Here is a 19245-nt window from a genome sequence, read left to right on the forward strand (position 1 = left end):
AAAGTTAGTTCAAGATCCTTTGCTAAGGGAAATCCTGGCTGGCCTTAATCATGGTTAATATGTGCACCATTTCCCAAGATTGAGTCATGATCTATAGGTGGAAGGAAGTCATCCTTATGTTTGCACTTGACTCAAAATAACTTTTGTTTAGACATGCTTCAAGAAAACAGGTTAATAAATCGTCATATCCCCCCCATACAGCACCCTAGTTCAACCTTCATTCCAAGCGTTTGGCAGTATCTCAATACTCCTACATTTATTGTGTTATTAATAATGGAACTTCTAATATAGACTATGTTATTGCATTCTGCCTGAAATCCACCTGGTCAAGATTCCCCCCCCCCCAAAAAAATATTTTTCAAAGTTCATCTATTAAAATGCTAGCAAGGCTGATTTTATACCTTAATAACTGTTGATTATTGTTCTACTGTGTGGGTCTGTGGACTGCAATAAAGCTTTTGTGTAAAAAAAAACATACCCTTGCTTTCCTTAAAAACAAAAAAGAGTAATTCTTCCATGATACCTGTTTTTGAGGGAAAGAAAATGCCTCCTTCCCTACTGTATGAAGTACAACATGATGCTGTCCTTCCAAAATGAGTTGCTTGTTATCCTCCACCACATATGCCTGTTTGAGGAAAAGGTTGAAAAAGATCACAACATAAACAAATTTGTAAGGTGTAAGTTGTAACAGGAATTTTCCAAATACTGGCAGCTAAGAATGGACACAAATATGGTTAAAATAATAACCTTTTTATAGATCTATTGTAGAATATATTGTTGAGTACTGCTAATAAAGTATAGCCATCCCAATACTTTTATTTGGTTATTAAATACATTTATAAAGAACCCTTAAAATGACATATTTAAAAACATGTAGTTAGGTGGGCAGTTACTGGAAACAGGGTGTTCTCTGATGCAGTCCAATTGTGGAACTTCATCTCCAGATACATTCACCAGAGGGCTGACAATGCTATCCTTTAGGAAGTGTTTTAAAATGGCCCCCGTCTCCTAGGTCTGTGTCAGTAAATAACAGTACGCAGCTTATCTCTACTGTTTTGTATGCTTAGGTTGTACTGTTTTGCTTATTTGTGGAAATATTTTATATTTTATACATACTTTCCAAAGTACAATGATGTTCAAATCCACCTCACTGCACTTCTGTATTAGTCTGACAGCATTGTCAAGATGTGGTTTTGCAGCTCCTTGTGATGTGTGCACACTTTGCTGTGATCGAGCTCTTTTTAAGTCAGAATATAAGCTTCGGAAAAAGAAATCTGCACATGGACTGGTTGAACTGATTATCTACGAAAAAAGGAACAGAGGTGTTGTTCTTCAGAAATAGCCAGGAACATATTTGTTTAAAAAACATGACTATACAGTAAACTGGAATCCAAGAATGATGTGCATTCAGAGGTTGCCTCTTCAAATTATAATTCCACAGAAACCCCAACTTGTTCATCATGTTCCTCCAGTTCCAAACAGTCTGGGAATTTACTGCAAGAATTTCATTTAACAAGGGAAATGATCCCACTGTATGCTTGTCACTGTGCACTCAAACACTGCACTTTTAAAAAAGCAGTTCAGTTCAGCAGAGCTGTTCTGAACAAAGGCCAAGAAATATTTAGATATGCACATTGATTGTGGTCATATTCTGCTTATGTCTAAATCTGTATATACAATGTGGAAGAGAGAATGTGACTGTACTTGAGTAATTATTACGTTTTTAAAATGCCTTTGGGGGCATTAGGGTTCCTGAGCTTTGTGAATAACTACATAAAATATATCAATACTTCATTATTATTATTATTCAGTACATGGGTACTTGGACCATTGATTTTTCTGTGTTTTAGATTTAGCAAGGTTTTTTCCATCACCAAGATCATATATTGGAATAAATGCTTTACTCATGTGGTTATATTACACCACTGTATAAATGCATTAAAAAATATGACATGTATACCTGTTCACTTCCAAAAACGATATCTGCAAATGTATAATTTTCTACAAATGAAAAGGGAGAAAAACGTTAGCCCATAAAAATGAATGAAAATTTAATTATAGAAATATTATAATGAAAAAAACTGAATACTTACCTACGAAATGCTTGCATCTTACTGCTTTCAAGCACAGTTTTCCTTTCTCTCTGTTAGCCAGCTTAATATCTGATAGAAGGAATGACCAAATATGGATTGCTTCTCATGTCATAGAAGTTTACACTTTAACATCATAACTGCTAAGCTCACATATTTTACACACAACAGCACAATCACAAACTTGTGTTTGTGTGTGTGTGTGTGTGTGTGTGTGTGTGTGTGTGTGTGTGTGTGTAATAGGGTAATACTATTACATATTTTTATTTTTCTTATGCTTCTAAATCTTTTACTTTTGACACGTTACAATTTTTGGCCCAGAACTTTTCAACCACTTCCCAAGCACAACTACTGTTCCCTCCCCACCCCCCACCCCTACATTAAATAATGTCCTACAGAACCTCAGGAACAGTTTTTGGGGATGCAGGGAGCTGCAGTCAAAAGGAAGCAGGAAAGTTCCATTTGACGAGCTGAACTTGCAGTTCTTAGGATCCAAGCCTAAACATTTATACAAAACAGAATTTGAACTATCATATCTACTTCTACAATTCACAAACCTTTGTCTTCAGACAGATTTATGGATTCCTGCAATTTCCAGTTCTTGCTGTTACTAGATACTTGTACTATGTGAAATTCTTTTACACCAGCTTCACTCTAATAAGCACACACCAAAAACAGAGATAAGAGATGAAAGTTAATTAAGTCATATAATAGAAAATGTTCAATGGCTTGATATCACTCAAAATATTTAGTATTTTTATTCATGCGTCTTTCTGAAAACGTTAGATCAGGACAATTAACAAAATGGTGCTTCCAGAACAGAAAAAGGACAGTGGAGGGACAAAAAAACCCTCCAGAAACATTCCATCAAATTTCACCCACTGGTATTGGACAGCAATCCATGATTATGGGGTGATGAACATGTATGTACACAATCTAACATGCCAAACATGCACACAGAAAAATCAAATCTCAATGACCTGCTCGCGATAAAAGGCCCCGTCAGGAAGCACTTTAAGCTGGTGTATACTTTAAGGATACCTAATTATCCCTAATTCAACTCTGGCTGCATTTGTTCGATAGCATTTAATACATTGCATGAGTTAGTGACAAGTAAAGTTTACATATAAAAAAAGAGAGTGTGAGTTGTGGCACCTGAAAATCTTCCAGATTTCATTATTCACATTTTTCATACCTATTTTAATCTGTCCACTGAAAAAATGAAACGAACAAAGCCCTGCATAAGCACATTATCTCCACCTCCCCAGGTTCATGCCTGGAGAGAGTCTAGAAGTGGGCCTTAAGGTGGTCAGCTTGTTCCTCTGCTCCCTTCATTGTAGACTAATAAAGAAAGCAACTGAATCAGAAGATCCTACATTCATTTGAATGTGGAGATCTCTCCTAACACTGCAAGTTTATACCCTCTGTATAGAGATTTTAATCTCAGAGGAACAAAGGCACAGAATCTCTTAAATCTGGTTAATCACTTCCTTCCATAGCAAACCAAGTGTGGTAGGTACAGGGGTGGAGGCCCATTTGCCAGAAGCACATTCCAATTTCTCCCAAGCTAGACTTCTAGAGAGAAAATGATGTCTGAAGAGGTTCAGAACAGGCCAATTATTTTAATTATGCATAATGAAGCTGAATACTACAAAGTGACATTTCTAAATTTACCCTATCCTAGATACTGTTAGAAGTTAAACATCTGCATCGCCATCGGTTCAATAGAACAGGGGATGGTACTAAAATTACTTTATTCTGAACCAGGCATAGGCAACTCCGTCCCACCCGATGTTTGGGACTACAATTCCCATCATCCCTAGCTAACAGCGCCAGTGGTCAGGGATGATGGGAAGTGCAGTCCCAAACATCTGGAGGACAGGAGTTTGCCTATGCCTATTCTGAACTTTCAATCCAGTAAAATTAGTTTTTGAAAATTAGTTTTAAGAGACTAACTCTATGCACAGATCTATAAATATATATTAAAAAGTCAGAGAAGACAAAGATAAGCAATGCGCTCTGAGCAAACTGAAGCTCCAGGGGAAGGGACAACTTCCTTTAAAGGTTCTATGATCCTGCCTTCAAGCAGGGGTGTGTGCATTCTTATCCCACCTAAGGATATCTTACACACTCCCGGCATTTTCTCTGAGGACAGCAAGCTTCAATTTAAAAATACAATCACTGTTGGACCGAGTTCTGAGCGGACTTACGGTATTGATATTTTCCACATCCACAAACACTAGCATATTGTCGCCATCACCTTTTTCATCCTCAAGAGCATTGCTTCGATATACGGTAGCTTGTACAGTCAGGGATCGACTGGTACAAATAACGGCAGTATGTCTCAATACTCTGTGACTGGAAAGAAAAAATCTGTAACATTTCACCACCTTTGTATTTCCCTCACATGCACTTCAGCACCAGGAAGTTGTTCACTAACAATTAAGATGGCTTGCATTAAAAATGGGGGGAAATTCGCTCTGTTGCATCTACAGGCCCACTGAATTGCATCGTTTCATTTCACTCTAAAAAGTTCCACATATCTGATGCCACCCGCCTTACTGGACTCCCTTACTACTAATAGCAGGCAAGCAATAACCGTTTAGCTTCAGGTGCTTGCTTAATACTTGTTTTTAAATCACAGAGGTGTTCCCTGAACTGTGATCCCAGTGGTGTGTGCTGTTGATCATTGTGATTTACACTTATTCTGAATTGTGTATTATTTTATGGTATATTGTATTTTTATGTGGTACACTGCTGTGTAGTCTGCCATTTTGTTACAAAATGGTATCCACTGGTATCCAAAAATAGACAAAAACCTACTCCATGGCCTCATGCCAAATGTGGCTGAGGTGTTTTAAGAGGTGTCCAAATGTATAAGTGCATGGAATTCTTTTATTTGTTGGATTGCCATGTTATGTCTTGAAATGATTTGTCATTTGTTACTGTAACAATGTATTGATTTTCGTTTTTGTTCTGTTGTGAGCTACTTTAAGCATATGTATGTGGAAAAGCAGCATTAAAATTTAAATAATAAATAAATCCAGTTTTCCATGTAGTACATTCATTTAAGAGAAGTACACAGCATTTTAGTTACACAAAGCACCACACATCCATCTGTGTGCTTAGAATTATACTCAAATGATAATATTCAGGTTCATCCAGAATCTGAAGACTATAAGCAGTCATTTGATTAAAAATGGTACAAATTTAATTAAGTATTGCATCTGTTCTACCCCAAAATTTTGTAACCTACCCAGACATATAATTTAAAGGAAGTACTGGCTTTACACGTTAAATAAATGAAAATAAATAACCTACCCAGACATATAATTTAAAGGAAGTACTGGCTTTACACGTTAAATAAATGAAAATAAATAAATGAAAAGGATATAGTATTTGCATATAACCAATTGAATTGGATTCAACATTACAGCCAATAAAAAAAACGGTTGTTATAAGCTAAAAGGACACTCTGCAGAAAGATATTCCAGGCTGACATCCTGCTGTTTGTGGGGGGACATGTCTGGATCCACCCTGACAAAACTCCACTTAACTCAGAAGTAAGAAAGATAGTTAAGAGCTTACCACATTTTTGAGTGTTTTCTAATACTTTCATAGTAAAACAAGAAGTTTATTTCATGGACACCTTCTTCATCTGGACCACGTAACCACATGGGAAGCTGTACTGAAGCTCCAGGGAGCAGTACAGAATCAGGAAGGGGGACATCTATCACTTCTGGCTGACATCCTGTTCCAACCCCAAAGTCTGAAGAATCAGCCGAGGACGTCAGCGAATATAGGGAGGTAGAATGCTTAACAACAGTCTTGTAAGCGCTACAATGTTCAGATGCTGAAGGGCTTAGTGGTGTTAAAATAGCGCTACTGCCACCAAAGGTAAAGAATTCTGGCCGTTTAGAAACAACTTTCACTCCAGTCAGAGGACACTTGCCTACATTCATAAACTCTACATATGTCTTTCGGATTTCTCCACAAAGCAGCCCTGTAGGAAAATTTATAAAGAAGACCTGCATTGGAAGAGAAACATAGGAACACATTTTGACAAACTGACCAAGTTCATTAAGGCAGGACTATCTTATATGTCCATATTTATCAATAGAAATAAATTTTGCAGAATCAAGTCCACGTAAAGGTGGTTTTCCAAATTCCATTTTCACTTTTACTAAAATTAACATGAAAAGAGTACCACCTAGAGTAACACGTAGAAAGTGACAAGAAATGAAAATAGTTTTTCTTTTTCTCAGAAAGCTGTTATCAGCCAACCTTAGAAAAAATTCACATTTCAGTGCAATAAGTCTGGGGAAGAAGATGCATCATGCTCTTTTACAGTTTACACTCTTTTACACTTTAATAGTCTTTTATACTCTTTTACACTTGAATTAAATTTAACAGGGCTTCAAATTTCAACTCTATGCACTATAACTCAACAAGTTTAATCTGAAACAGAGTAATAAAGGAAGCAGCTGTTACATATTTGACAATGTTGTCAATGATTAGCTGTACCTCTAGCAAAGGCATATCCTCTGTAATGATAGGATCTAAACGTCGATCAGGTCCATATTTAATAGATGTTTTCTCTTCTTTTGTGCTATTCAAACGAGGACCCTGGATTTCTAAGTCTTGTCGCCCCCGTACTGACATTCCATTAGAGATAAATTTTCCTGAAAAGAAAACCAACAGGATATTGAGGAACAAGTAAGCAGATAATAAAAACTTGAGCTGGTTTTTAAGATCACATTGAGTTGAGCTTACAATTGTTAAAAGTGAATTTGACACTGAAAGAAACCATCTTCATCATCATCCCTCCCCAAACAGGTTTTTTTAATATATATACTTCTGCGTATAAGACTACTTTTTAACCCAGGGAAATCTTCTCAAAAGTCGGGGGTCGTCTTATACGTTGGGTCGTATTTCTCATACGGCGAGTATATCCCAAATTCTATATTTTAACTGGAAAAGTTGGGGGTCGTCTTACATACCCAGTCATCTTATACGCCAGAATATAGGTAAATATAGATAATGAAATTATTTTGCTGTCATAAAAGGTATGTGTGTCTGGCTCTTAAAATGATGAGGTTTTAATGTTAAATCTAACTTTACAACATGATCAACAGATTGGCTTGGATCCCATCTTGTATAAGCAGAAGGTGGCTCACACAACAAGGCTTTTACACCCCCTTCCCCTTATTACAGACCTCCACACAGACCTCCTCCTGTGCCAGTCATCAGAAGCAGCTTTTTATGGGAGCTGGAAGAGGGAGCAGGAAAACCTCACTGCCCAGCACCCTGCTGCTTGTACAAGTCCAGATCCAATGGAGCCATTGTTTTCTGGTGACTTTCTTGGTGGCATCCTTTTCATGATACTTCTGGTAAAGGTGAAGTTGGAATTTGGAAAACCCTTTCTTTCACTAAGTAATATGGGAATTCAACAGGCAACACTGCAGCAGTAAGAAAATCTCTTTCATGTGATGTAGCCATCTCATGATGTCGACAGGTAGTATTTTACTGCTATGTTGGCTACCCACACATAAATCCCAGTTCAGCACTATGTGCACAATCCTTGGAAGTGCATATTCCACCATCTCCTTTCCTGCATTGGTTTCATCAGTGAAAAGGAGATCAGAAGCACTTGCTGAGTTACCAAATAAATGTGATTTGTTATTTCTAAGCCTAGACTGAAAACAAGTCAATTTGAAACTGCGATTAATAATTCTATGTGTTTCAATAAACCATCGTTAATTCTAAAACCAGTACCAGGATGGGCCATAAAGCGCAGTTTGTTGAAAATGGAAGTGGATGCTTCTGAGCTATGTCTTGTGCACAGGAGTGCATGAGCCCAAACTATGGTCTAGATATTATAAGGGAACCAGAACTCTAGCTTACCACCCTCATATGGCATAGGGAAGTATCAAATTTGGTGTAAAGACTATGGTCTAGTCATGATAACAAATCATGAACTGAAATACCTATATCCCATTAGTAGCGGGCAAAACTGAAGGAACCAGCCCTATGGACCACAGTCCATGTGTTACTAGACCCTGTGTTAGACATAAAAATACAACAGGCATACCTGTTTGTAGTACAACAGAAGGGTCTACTCCATCTAGCACTGAAGTACTCTGAATGGTGCCAAGATTGTAAACGACTCCCAGAATGTGTAGCTCCCCTGTTTGATGGGGAAAGAGCTTTAGTCTTGCCTGTGGAGATATGTTAAATTTTTGTTGTTGCTAGTGTAGTTATTTTACATTTAAACGTCATTTTAGTTAAACAAAAGCAGGCATCTACATTTACCATTCTAAGAAGCTATCTGCAAGATTATTACAATTTACATATTTATACAGGAGTGTTTCAGAAAATAAATGCAACATTGTAGCATAGGCAAACAATTTCCCATTGCTTTTCTTGTGTCTTTATAATTCTACAGAATACTTGTTCAGATATTATTAAAGGGCTGCCCAGATGGACCTTATGGAAAAGAACATCCCCACTGCAATGCTTCTCTACTGCCAAGTACCATCTTAAATAATGTAAGCACTATTAAAGTACAGTAGGTATTAAACTCTTGTGAGTTATTTAAAACTGAAAAATAATCCTCTCCCCCCCCACAAAGTGCTTCACAAAAGGAATGTTTAAAAGCATTTTATGTCTAACTCCTTTTGTGAAGACCTGGAAAAGTTTTTGCTTTTTTGGGGGGGGGGGGTAAAGTACCCACCATTTTAGTTTCTTCACTGTTCATCAAAAACTCTGGTATTACTTCAGCTCCAATCATATCTTTTCCAGATGTTTCCTAAAATAAATTATGAGAAAATATTCAATTAAGCACACCATTCTTTCTCAGTAGCAAATTGTTCCCAACAGTGGTTCTAAGAACATTATATTTTAATATATTTCAACTTGATAGTTTATGGAAACAAAAACCTAGGTATAGCTGGGGGGGGGGCAGCAGGTATCCGACCTAACGGGTTTGTTTGGACACAATGTTAAACCAAATTCTGCATTATGAGAAAGAGCCTAGTGCTCCTTGGGGTACTTATGTGCTCCCCGCTTCCTCCTCTGGTTTAGCCGTATGTTTGAAAACTTTTGCTTTCTTTTTAGATTAACTACAGCTTCCTGTGTTGCCAAACATATGACTAATATTAAGTATGGTTAGTGGAAACAAGCCAACTTCAAACCATAATTTATAATGTTGGCTTGTTTTCACAAAGGTATAGGATTTGGATGACACAATAAACTACAGCTAATATAAAGCAGAAGCCTCCATTCTCCACTGCAAGGTGATGGCGGGGAGTCTTAGTAATTTCAACTACAGTCATTGTCTCTCTAATAATGAGAAGGTAAATTTCCCTTTGATGAGGTGGGAATCCTACCTAGTTCCAAGAGCAGAGGCCATGCAAGATTCTAAACCTTGTCCTCTAAGAGGAGGCTGTGAATAATCTCTGGGGGATTAAAAGCTAAGTAGAATGAAAATCAAAATATGAAAGCGTGCACTGATTTACTTTTCAAGAAAAAGATTTTGAAAGATACAAATATTACTAGTAGTGCATGAAGTCTTCTTAGAGGACTTGATTAAATCACTTACTACTTCCTTTGTATCTCCGTTATTCTTTGAATTGTAATCCTTTGGTTGGAATTTCCAAAGCAGTGATAAGTCGGTTAACAGAAGTGGAACTTTCAATGGATTTCTAAAAGCTACTTCCACAGTTATTGGCTCTATTAAAAGGGAAAGTATTTAGGGAGGTTATTCTTATAAGATGTGAGAATAAACAAAGGCATTCATGATTTAAAAGCTTATCACTGCAATTCTATTCCATAAGCAACTTTGCTGAAATAATATTAATTTTATGTGCCATTTTAAAAAATGTGTACAATTTTTTTACCTTCTACTACACCAAGTGGAAATCTAGAGTTATCTGAATACTTATTCAGACAATACTGTGTTGGCTGGAAATTAGAAAGTGCTGTGCCTTTGTTAGCTGCAGCCACAGCTTGCTCTTCAAGTTCCTTCCATTGATAGGAGAATTCAGAGTCATATTCTTGATCAAGGCTTATGTGTGTTGCTGCCTGTTTTTCACCTAGTTGTGAATAAAAATTAAAAATCACAATCACTTCAGTACACCAGAGAGTACCAAAAAACAACAACACTTTTTATGTTTTTATTACAAATGGTAAATCAACTTTCAATTGGAAGATCATACAATTTTCTTAAAACGCCTGTTTCATACATGCATTTTCAAGAGATGGTATGTATTGCTGGGAGCAGGACTGGGGGAGACAGTGAGATTGAAATCCAGAACAATAAGTGGGTAGGGACATCAACAAGCCAGCAGGAGCGGACCAAGGTTCACATATTGAACTAGCCAACCCAAACTTTTGACTGCAGAATTGCTAATGTCTTTTTCTAACTTATATCTAAGCAATATAATAGCCACCTGTAGTATGAAGTGATACAGTCTAGTCTACCATCTCATTCTGTAGCATGTACAAATCCAACCTTATGTTAAGGTATGCTATCCTCATGAACTCAAATGGCTTAAGAACAAATCCCTTTTTGTGCTAACCTTCTGATTGCTGTCTGTCATGTCCAAAAAACACTCGTGTTGCAGAACTATTAATATAAGGTAAAGGAAGTTGTGGTAACGGCCCATCAGGTGATAGCTGACTTACATTCTGCAAGAAAGAAAAGCAGAGCTTGGTCAACTTTTGGCAAGTAAAACTAGATATTGAGAATTGGAATATACAAAACTAAAGAAAGCAAGAAGCATTTAGGGGAGTGCAAAAAATAATATCTTGAAATTCCTCCAGTATAAAATGTATAAATAATTAAACAGTAATTTATGAACCTGTGCGTCATTTTATAATTGCAATGGTACCATCCAAACAACAGCTTCCAATGTATTCCCTTTACTGTCTATTTAGTTTCTTTTACTGTGGAATTTGTAAAATATAATTTTAAAGAAAGCTGCTAAAAGCAGCATGCTTTTATCATATTTTCAGCTAATATTTCATTTAACATAAATATACAAGAAGTCAACTTTATGGATTACATAAGCAACAGAAAGTACTAATGTACTTTGAATTAGTTTAGTATTAGCCATTCCTGACCCTGACTTTGTGCCTTGGCTTCATCATGTACTTATATTTATCAAGTTGCAGGAACACTCATTATCTCCATTTTCTTGGAAGTCTCATAGTATATTGTTCTTCTTCACCACTTTTATTTCATCTTATGGGATATGTATTCTTTTATCTTGGGAGGCAGGTGGCTCTGTGGGTTAAACCACAGAGCCTAGGGCTTGCCGATCAGAAGGTCGGCAGTTTGAATCCTCGTGATGGGGTGAGCTCCCGTTGCTTGGTCCCTGCTCCTGCCAACCTAGCAGTTCGAAAGCACGTCAAAGTGCAAGTAGATAAATAGGTACCGCTCCGGTGGGAAGGTAAACGGCATTTCTGTGTGCTGCTCTGGTTCGCCAGAAGCAGCTTTGTCATGCTGGCCACATGACCTGGAAGCTGTACACAGGCTCCCTCGGCCAATAACGCGAGATGAGCACCGCAACCCCAGAGTCAGTCACAACTGGACCTAATGGTCAGGGGTCCCTTTACCTTTTTACTCTTTTATCTTTAGGTTAGGATTTTGAATGTGTTAGGAAATTGGGTTAAATGTACCCACAATTGTATACCATATTTTTTGCTCCATAGGACGCACCCAGTTTGGCTTTCTAGAATTGTCTTAGGCATAGCAGCCAACTCCTAGAGGCCTAGGTGCCTTTGCCCCCCCCCAAAAAAATAAATACCGTGTTTCCCACATTTTAAGACACCGTCTTATATTAATTTTACTCAAGAAAATAAGCCTATGGCTTATTTTCAGGGGGTGTCTTTTTAAAAAAATATTATTACTGTAAGTACCCCTCCTTACCGCGGCCAGCACTGCTGCTGTTGGGTCCCGCTGGCTCAGGGCGCACAGCAAGGAGGACGCCTCTGGCCAAAGGTTTAAGGGTGTGTGTGTGTCGGGAAGTTTCATTTGGCGGGGGGGGGGGGAGTTGGAGGCACAATTTTCCTCCATTGCAGGGCCTTCGTGGTCCCTTCCAATTCCACAATTCTGTGAAACCGGAGGACATCATCGTCAATGTTGGCATATGACAAAGGTGACCCTAAGCAAACCAAGCCGAGAACGGATGGCACAGGCAGAAAAGTCCCTCCTCCCCTCCTCCCCTGACGCTGCGGTAGACCTGCTGGCGGTGCTGAGCGGGGGCCCGAGGCCGTAGAGCATGGCTCGCACAGGTGGCTGTAGCGGGAGCGCAGGGGCTGTTGTGGGGCTGAGCTGCAGCATGTGGGCGTCGCTGCTGTTGTTGCTGCTGCTACTGCTGAGGCTGGCGCCGGCGGGGGACATGCCCCCGTGCCTGTGCCCGTGGCGAGGGCGCTGGCCGGCTCGGCGCGCTGCGCTTGGCTGCTGCGTCGCACAGAGCACCGGATCAAGGAGCCGGTCCGCAGAGTTAGCGCCAGCAGCGCCGCACGGAGCATCGCCTCCTCAATCCGGCATGGCGCTGCTGGGCGCTGACTCTGCAGACCGGCTCCTCGATCTGGTCCTCCGCGCAGCGCTGATCAGCGCCGACCCGACAGGCCGCCAGATCAAGGAAGCAGCCTGCTGGGTCGGTGCCCAGCACCAGATCGAGGAAGCTTCCCAGGGTTGGGGGGGGGGAGAAAGAGGGAAAAGGTGTCAGCGGGGAGAGAAAATGTGCGAGTCCTCTCCCCTTTCTTTCCTGCTTAGCCGGCTTGCAGGCAAGCTGAAGCAATCGAGCCGACGTCTCTAATGACAGAACAGCCGTTTTCTCTCCCTGCCGACACCTTTTCCCTCTTTCTTTCCCCCCTCCCACCACCCTGGAAAGCGACGGAGGCGAGGATCAATTGCTTTGGCCCGGGGGTTGCCATTTTACAGGAACAAACGTGAAAAGAAAAAAGAGGCAACAAGCCCGGTCAGCGGCGTCTCCCTCCCTCACCCAAATGGAACTTCCCGACACCCCCCCTTAAACTTTGGCCAGAGGCGTCCTCGGGCCCCGTTCACACCTTCACTGCTGGGCACCGACCCTGCAGGTAGACCTATGTCTTATTTTCGGGGTATGTCTTATATTTAAAAAATCTTTAAAATCCTGCCATGGCTTACTTTATGACTACGGCTTAAAAAGGGGGAAACACGGTATTTGAGGAAGCTTCTTTTGCAAAGGGGGAAAGCTCCATTTTTTAAAGGATCAGCTCAAAGTTGTGCAGCTTTTTTGCAAATGGGAAAAGCCCTATTTTGGGGGGGGGGTCAGCTCAGAGTTGTGCATCTTTTTACAAAGGGGGAAAGCTCCATTTTTAAGGATCAGCTCAAAGTTGCTGAGTTTCCTTGCAAAGGGAAAAAAATCCTGTTTGTATGGGGTTCAACTCACAGTTCTGCAGCTTCTTCTATAGGAAAGGAATGGGACCTATTTCTACAGTTTCCAGACAGACAATCTAATCAGCCAGTCACATGTCTGCCTCTGCAGACAACAATTGAGGCCTAGGCAAGGGGCCGGGAGGGGCCAGGAAGGGAGCTAGCTCTCTTATCTCCCTCCCCGATCTCTTGCAATCAGCTGCTGAGCGGATTCCTTTCTTTTCCCCTCTTGTTAGCCTTTAGCTCTGTTTTTTTTTATAAAAAAAAAGCACAATCTGCCTTTAGCCCCTGGGCAATTCGGCTCCAGGGACCATGCATTTGCTCCATAATATGCACAGACCTTTCCTCTTACTTTTTAGGAGGAAAAAAGTGCATCTTATGGAACGAAAACTTAATTAATTTGTGATTAAAATCTCTTTATCTCTTTTTAATAAATATTTTACTTGGGGATTCAAAGGAAGCTTTTATTTTGGTGTTTATTTCTGAGGTTCAACTGCTTACAAAGATTTTCAGGGCAGCATATGACTAATACCTGCAAAAGGTCTGTCTCTCACATAAAAATGTTTTAGGGCAGGGGTGGCCAACTCCCAAGAGACTGTGAGCTACTCACAGAGTTAAAAACTGGGAGTGATCTACCCCCTTTTGGGGGGTTCAGGTCAAAGCTGTTGAGTTTTTTTTAAGGAAGGGAAGTCCTGTTTTTTTGGGTTTAGGTCAAACTTGTTGAGCTTCCTTTAGGAGGGAGGGAGGCCCATTTTTGTTTAGGGCTCCAGGTCATAGTTGTTCAGCTTTTTTTAGGGAAGAGGAAAATTTTGGGTGAGCTTTTTTAGGGGTGCCAGTGATCTAGCAGTGATCTACCACAGACATCCAGTGATCTACTGGTAGATCACAATCTACCTGTTGGACGTGCCTGTTTTAGGGGATGCAAATAAGGTGCATACACATGCAGATTCCAACAGACACATGTAATGCCATTCCCCATACAATATCATTTTAAATTTCCACTGTTTCAAGAAAAGGTTTACTAAATGGAAAAAGAAACTCTTTGACATACCCAAGTCCCACTGGATACATGAAATTAGTCATGCAGTGCTTTGAACCAGGACTAGAGTTTATAGCAATTTACAAATATTTATTACTATATACAAGTTTTGAGTACTATAGTGGGATAGAATTTAGAACATCATATTGTGTCCATACTAAAAGAACATCTTTTTCGGAACAAACTGCTTGATACAGAAGCCAGCTGATAGGCATCAGTGAGATGCTAGCCAGACGTGGTCCTACATAAAGTAACATGAGCTGCAAGCATTCAATATAGCATTTCTGTGTACGTCATCAGGTAAGGTTAACTTACATTTTAGTATCAAGCAGGGGAAAGTTAAAAGACAACTGCAGAACACAGAGGATAAAAACTGACATCTTACCCTATAAACATAAAGATATTCTCGGAGGAAGGCCCCTTGCTGAGCAGCACTTTGCTTGCTGTCATTGATCAAAATATGCCTGAAGGCGGATACGGCATTGTCAAGCTGCCGAAGTGTAAAAGACTGCCGACCAATAGTGAAGTTTATATGATCTTCTGCAAGTGACCATCCTTTCCCTTTATAAACTTGCATGGCTTGACAGTAACATCGTAAAGCATGCTTCTTCTGAAAGATAAAAAGTGAGGCATGGTAAATAAAATTCCACCTGCCGATCTATCTAGAGCTAAAGGGTAAAAACCCAAAAAGTTCAAAAGGATATTTTATGTCAATATAAGAAGCCATTACCTTAAACAGCTTTCTGAAATAAGGGCAGATCAACAGAAGCCAACAACACAAGCCAATTGTGTCCCTAAACTGATAGTAAGGGTTGCATCAGCAGAATGGCTAGGAAAGCCATTTCCGATAATTTACCTTTCTCCTGTACTCCTCCTAATCTGCTCTGAAGGGTCCCCCAATATCTAGCGTAAGAATGGTCTTGGTAATTCAATACAGAGTGCTAATCCCACCTGCGTCCAGGTAGCCAACACTTAAGATACAACTACCTATGTTCTCTTCAGTAGATGGAATGGGAAACATTTCATTTCTGAGTTTCCCCTCCCAAGATGTAGAATAAAACTTTCCACTCAACTCGAGCAATATTTAACACTGATCAAGTATTTTAAAGGTGCTAAAACACTATCAAGAGAATTGGAAAATTACAGAATATGTACTTATTTCCTAACACTGGAAACTTACCTGCCCTGCTTTACTATACCTATGGCCAGCCAGTATCATATGAAAGGCAAATTTTCTAACCATAGGAGTTTTCATATTTATAAAACAATGTGCAGCTTGCTCGAGCAACAGTGCACTCCGCAGATCTGAATCCTATTAAAAACAGTGAGTGATAAGAGACAAGTTACAATTACCCAGAAAGCACAGTGATGTCCATATTCTTAAATATAAATTCCCTATTACCAGAGAAGGCTCTGAAGTCTGAAACAATGCAAGGCTCTATAGTATTACTGATGCAGTGAATATATGCCAATTCTACAAATCTTCACTAGCCAACACTGAATACGTTGCATCCAAATTTCACTGCCAAGAGCTACAACAGTACAACCCTCTTAATGATTTATTTCTCAAGTGATTGCAAACCATGTTTTCTGTACTGCATGTCAAAAAGTGAACTCTCTTCGATTTCACTGGTTCTGCTTGACTTTTTAAAGATCAAAGTGAGTTGGTATAAAGAGGAGGTTTTATAGCGTTTATCCTTGGTTCAATACTTGTGACGCCTCAAATAAAGGAGCTGAATAAACCCTATGGAAAATGCTTGTAGAAACAATATAAAAATGATTCAAAGCTTAAACATTTCAAGAAGCTGCCTTCCACAGAGCTTGCTGCAAAAATGTAGTGTTCCTTCTGAGTCTCATTTACCAATAGTTCAGCAAATGAAGACTGTTCTCCAATGAGCACAACAGTGCTTTGATGTTCATGTTAGTATCCAGAATCACACACAATCATCAACATGAAAAAAATCTCTTAAACTGGTATTTTAATCAATAACCAGATATCAAAACACAGTGGCATACAGATGAGTAAAAACAGATTTAATGCACTACCTAAACCTCCAGCTACTCAGGCTGACATTTCTAACACTCACCATTCCCATCCAAGCGCTCTGCTGCCATTTTTCAACAGAAAAATTAAAGAATAAGAATATAAGCTTTAACATATTTCAATTAAACAAAAAGCAAAAAAGACATGGAACAAGTATGGAATATTACAAGCTAACTTTGAGTTGTAATTCTGAAAGACTAAACAGGAGCTATGTTACCTTTTTAATTTATAACTGAAACATCTCACATAACTTCAAAATGGTTTCAAAACAATTTCTGGGCAATTCTAAAATGACACAGGAATAAATCTTCTTATTCAGTTACCTATGCAAAGTAGCCTCACACAATCTTAACAGATCCCCAACACGAAATAATTGTATTCACCATTGGTCTTTCTAATCTCACGTCTTATAGACGGGGGGGGGGGATATATTGCATCTTGGGAGTTTTATACGTACTTCATTTTAAGACTACTCTGCTGCTATCTAAAAGTGTGATTCTAAGAGCCTCAAGAAAATGTGAAGAGCAAAACTGTAGCTTAAAGTTTCTTCAATAGTTATACTATCCTACTTGAATGCATGTGTGCTTCATAACCACAGATTATAGCATACGGCAAACTATACCTTTAACCTCCCATCAACTTTCCTTCAAGGAAGGCTAGCAGAACGTTCAAGATGAGAGTTTATTCCAGCCTTCATCAACCTGGTGCTGCCCAGATGTTTCAGAGTGGAAGTCCAAAACATATTGAGGGCATCAGACTGGCAAAGGCTTCCTTATTTTGTGGTCATAACAAGAGTTCTGTGGGTTTCCCATGAATTAACAGATGTGGAGGAGAAGCAGCAGAATAGTTTTATGGAATGCAAATAGAATCAACATCTGACATGATAATCTTTTTCCCCCAAGGGCCATTACAACTTTCTATCTAGAAAGCTCTAATTTGTTTGTTTATTTATTTATTTATTAGAAAAAGTTCAAAGAAAGCCTGTCTCATTTCAAAGCACAAGACCAGCTAATAGAAATCTTCTTTACCTCACTGGTTAAACGTATCAGGAGAGCAGCTGCCTCTGAATATTTGCTTTGGCTTTTTAATACTTCAGCACTAAGCAGCACACATCTCTCTGCCAGCATCATGTTCCTAAAAAACATAAAATTTAAGACCGGTTACATATATCATATGCATGTTTCATCAGTGGCGCTTGACAAATTAGTATATGAATGTCAGATTAATATATGAACGGCACATTTTAATTAAACAGAATTACCACAGCCCTTCCTTTACCAAAGGTGGTCTCTCTGTTTGTGTTCAGGGCTAGAAGGACTAACTAGCACTGCAATATATGAGTTATATGGAGCATCTGCACAAGATTTAACCACGTTTCTTCTTTGATAAGTTAATTATAAAACTTGCGAGTTCTTGTAGAACTAAATACATGATTAATTTTAGAGTATTTGGATTTTCCCTCTGGTAGATCAAAAGTAATTTTGTTGCAGCTGGATTCTCCCTAGTCAACCAGAGTCTACAACACCACCACCGCCAGCACCCTATATTGCCGGTATTGCCCAGAGTAATCATGAATTAGCCATTGAGGAATGAAAACAATATTCAGTAAGACTACAGTCTATCTTCTACTGGGAAGAATTGAAAATAAATAGCCGCACTTACTTGCAAATATCCCTATATGTTTGAATTGCAGTATCCATGTAATGGGCAGGATATGGTCTAGGTGCTCCTGGCTGCAGAAAAGCAGATACTGCTGCCATTTCCTATAAAACAACAATTGGCCATTATCTACTATTTTTGCTACAAAGCTTTTATTACAAACCAACTGTATTCAAGTAAATTTCACATACACACTCTATTATGATTCAGCTGCATTTAGCAGCAGTGGTGATTTGTGTTTTCACATTATGCTTGTATAAAGGTTAAATGGTTCACACATAAAAAACCCACAAATCTTCAAACCCTCAGAACTTACAGGAAGATGATTCCATAAGGAAATAATGATGGATATTCAGCAAGGATGCTCAGGTTACCTTTAAAGTCACTTTGAAAAACCTGATTAAAATTGAGTCAGTTTTGTTTTGATTTATTTAACCTGGGCTAGTAACAGTCACATGTAAGATCAAACCAAGATAGAAGGGAACATGAGGAATTTGGAAGGGGCCATGTGAAATCTGCATCCTGCTTCCTAAATTCTGATTCCCTTCTCTGATTCTTCATTTTAATTGCTTTGAAATCTTACTGACTTGGAGAGGATCTGCAAAGAGGAGTGGGACAATATACCTCCTGAGATGTGTGCAGACCTGGTGGCCACCTACAAGAAACGTCTGACCTCTATCATTGCCAACAAGGGTTTTGCCACCAAGTACTAAGTCATCTTTTGCAAAGGGATCAAATACTTTCACTCAATATTAATGAACTAACCAGTGCTCCTGCTGCATAAAGCATTGCTTGATCATTTAAAAAGTCTTTCTTTGCTGTATGGTAGCAATTGTATGCCAGTTCATAATGTTGCACCAAGAAACACAGATCTGCCATTTTCCTGATTTGAAGCTCTGGGGCTTCTGGGGGATACCTAAAAATGTAAGACATTATGAAAAACAAAATTTGAGGGAAACAGAACATACCACATTCTTAATATCACAAG

At 39.1% G+C, this 19245-nt stretch overlaps 1 protein-coding gene across 6 annotated transcripts in view; it reads right to left on the minus strand.

Moving 5' to 3' along the window:
- The window catches only part of TRAPPC8 (trafficking protein particle complex subunit 8), a 51244-nt gene that overhangs the window by 6510 nt on the left and 25489 nt on the right, over positions 1–19245 (minus strand). For 4 of the 6 annotated variants that reach the window (XM_035125150.3, XM_035125149.3, XM_035125148.3 and 1 more), the window contains 18 exons: positions 19023–19173; positions 18261–18361; positions 17627–17732; positions 15735–15866; positions 14940–15164; positions 10670–10778; positions 9989–10183; positions 9691–9821; positions 8824–8898; positions 8182–8308; positions 6615–6772; positions 5679–6118; positions 4301–4448; positions 2648–2744; positions 2094–2162; positions 1961–2001; positions 1117–1302; positions 524–625 (listed from right to left, as the gene is read on the minus strand). In XM_035125150.3, coding sequence (XP_034981041.1) covers positions 524–625; positions 1117–1302; positions 1961–2001; positions 2094–2162; positions 2648–2744; positions 4301–4448; positions 5679–6118; positions 6615–6772; positions 8182–8308; positions 8824–8898; positions 9691–9821; positions 9989–10183; positions 10670–10778; positions 14940–15164; positions 15735–15866; positions 17627–17732; positions 18261–18361; positions 19023–19173 — 2593 coding nt within the window. The remainder of the gene's footprint in view (positions 1–523; positions 626–1116; positions 1303–1960; positions 2002–2093; positions 2163–2647; positions 2745–4300; positions 4449–5678; positions 6119–6614; positions 6773–8181; positions 8309–8823; positions 8899–9690; positions 9822–9988; positions 10184–10669; positions 10779–14939; positions 15165–15734; positions 15867–17626; positions 17733–18260; positions 18362–19022; positions 19174–19245) is intronic. The other 2 variants (XM_088675437.1, XM_035125151.3) reach the window with 1 other exon arrangement.

Source organism: Zootoca vivipara, chromosome 8 (genome assembly GCF_965207765.1).
Source record: "Zootoca vivipara chromosome 8, rZooViv2.hap1.1, whole genome shotgun sequence".
Lineage (NCBI taxonomy): Eukaryota > Metazoa > Chordata > Lepidosauria > Squamata > Lacertidae > Zootoca > Zootoca vivipara.